Here is a 2,110-nt window from a genome sequence, read left to right on the forward strand (position 1 = left end):
CGATTAATTTAGATTAATCGCAATTAGTCCCGGCCCTAATATTTATATATAATTAATGTAGTAATGTTGTTCAGCGAACTACAGACTAAAGACAATACATATTTATATAATTATAGTAATGTTTAACAACTACAGACTAAAGACAATACATATTTATAATTAAAGTAATGTTTAACAATTACAGACAATTCATATTTATATAATTATAGTAATGTTTAACAACTACAGACTAAAGACAATAAATATTTTCATGATGAATTGATATTCTCATTTGAGCAAGAATCGAGCAGCAGTAGTTGACACTGGAACGTGTGTGTGTGTGTGTGTGTGTGTGTGTGTGTGTGTGTGCGTGGACACTGCAACACGTGTGTGCAAATGTGTGTATGATTACACCGTGTCATATCTCTCTCTCACACACACACACACACACACACACACACACACACACACACACACACACACACGCAGCGCGCGCACACACACACACACACACACACACACACACACACAGTCAGTACTTGGACACTAAAACAGCTCCTTTGGGCTAAAATACCTCCCCCCTTTAGCAGGGGTCCCGCTCTGGGATGTTGGGGGGTCGGTGGGGGGGGGGGGGGGGGGTTAGCAGGAACACATAGCATATTAAATGGGGGCAGTGTGTGTGTGTGTGTGTGTGTGTGTGGGGGGGGGTCCGCACGGAGAAGCAGAGAGTTCAGATCTGAGACATGCCCTGAAGGGATGTGGATAGGACGTCCTCTCTCTCTCTCTCTCTCTCTCTCTGTGTCAAACACCCCCCCCCCCCCCCCCACACACACACACACAATTGACTTCTCAGATCACGATCCTCTGCGCCCCCCAAAGAACACCACACACACACACACACACACACACACACACACACACACACACACACACACACACACACACACACACACACACACACACACACACACACACACACACACCCCTGCTCCATCACCGGGGTCTTTCTGACTTGTCCTCATTCTTTCCCCTCTCCCGTGCGTCCGTTTCATTTGATGTCGACATATCAAAGTATATCAAAGCATCAAAGAGAGAGAGAGGCTTTCTATCGAGAGGCTCGCCCGCCCGACGGTCCATTCAGCAGTCCGCCTCATCTCAGCGCCATTCACTCTAACCCCCCCCCCCCCACACACACACACACACACACACTCTGAAATACACTACATTTAGGCATTTATCAGACGCTCTTAGTCCAGAGGGACACATGGTAATACATTGAATACATAAAAATAGTCAACTTGAATCATACGTAAGCTACAAGAACCTAACTGTGGAATATCTATAATATTAGAGCATCTCTTCACTAGAGCATGTCTGGAATAAGACTCTTCACATACTAGAGCATGTCTAAGATAAGACTCTTCACATACTAGAGCATGTCTAGAATAAGACTCTTCACATACTAGAGCATGTCTAGAATAAGACTCTTCAAATACTAGAGCATGTCTAGAATAAAGACTCTTCACATACTAGAGCATGTCTAGAATAAGACTCTTCACATACTAGAGCATCTCTAGAATAAGACTCTTCACTAGAGCATGTCTGGAATAAGACTCTTCACATACTAGAGCATGTCTAGAATAAGACTCTTCACATACTAGAGCATGTCTAGAATAAGACTCTTCACTAGAGCATGTCTGGAATAAGACTCTGCACATACTAGAGCATCTCTAGAATAAGACTCTTCATTAGAGCATGTCTAGCATAAGACTCTTCACATACTAGAGCATGTCTAGAATAAGACTATTCACATACTAGAGCATGTCTAGAATAGACTCTTCACATACTAGAGCAATGTCTAGAATAAGACTCTTCACATACTAGAGCATGTCTAGAATAAGACTCTTCATTAGAGCATGTCTAGAATAAGACACTTCACTAGAGCATGTCTAGAACAAGACTCTTCACTAGAGCATGTCTAGAATAAGACTCTTCACATACTAGAGCATGTCTAGAATAAGACTCTTCACATACTAGAGCAATGTCTAGAATAAGACTCTTCACATACTAGAGCATGTCTAGAATAAGACTTCACATACTAGAGCATGTCTAGAATAAGACTCTTCACTAG

General features: G+C 42.5%; 1 protein-coding gene across 1 annotated transcript in view; it reads right to left on the reverse strand.

Moving 5' to 3' along the window:
* LOC310867530 (transcriptional activator GLI3-like) overlaps nt 1-1,001 on the reverse strand; it is a gene marked incomplete at its 5' end in the record, with an annotated part of 13,729 nt that extends 12,728 nt beyond the window's left edge. Inside the window, 1 exon segment of the mRNA XM_083777645.1 lies at nt 963-1,001. Coding sequence (XP_083633771.1) covers nt 963-1,001 — 39 coding nt within the window.
* Between the last annotated feature and the right edge of the window lie 1,109 nt (nt 1,002-2,110).

This window comes from Protomyctophum parallelum (genome assembly GCF_964188405.1).
Source record: "Protomyctophum parallelum genome assembly, chromosome: 12".
NCBI lineage: Eukaryota > Metazoa > Chordata > Actinopteri > Myctophiformes > Myctophidae > Protomyctophum > Protomyctophum parallelum.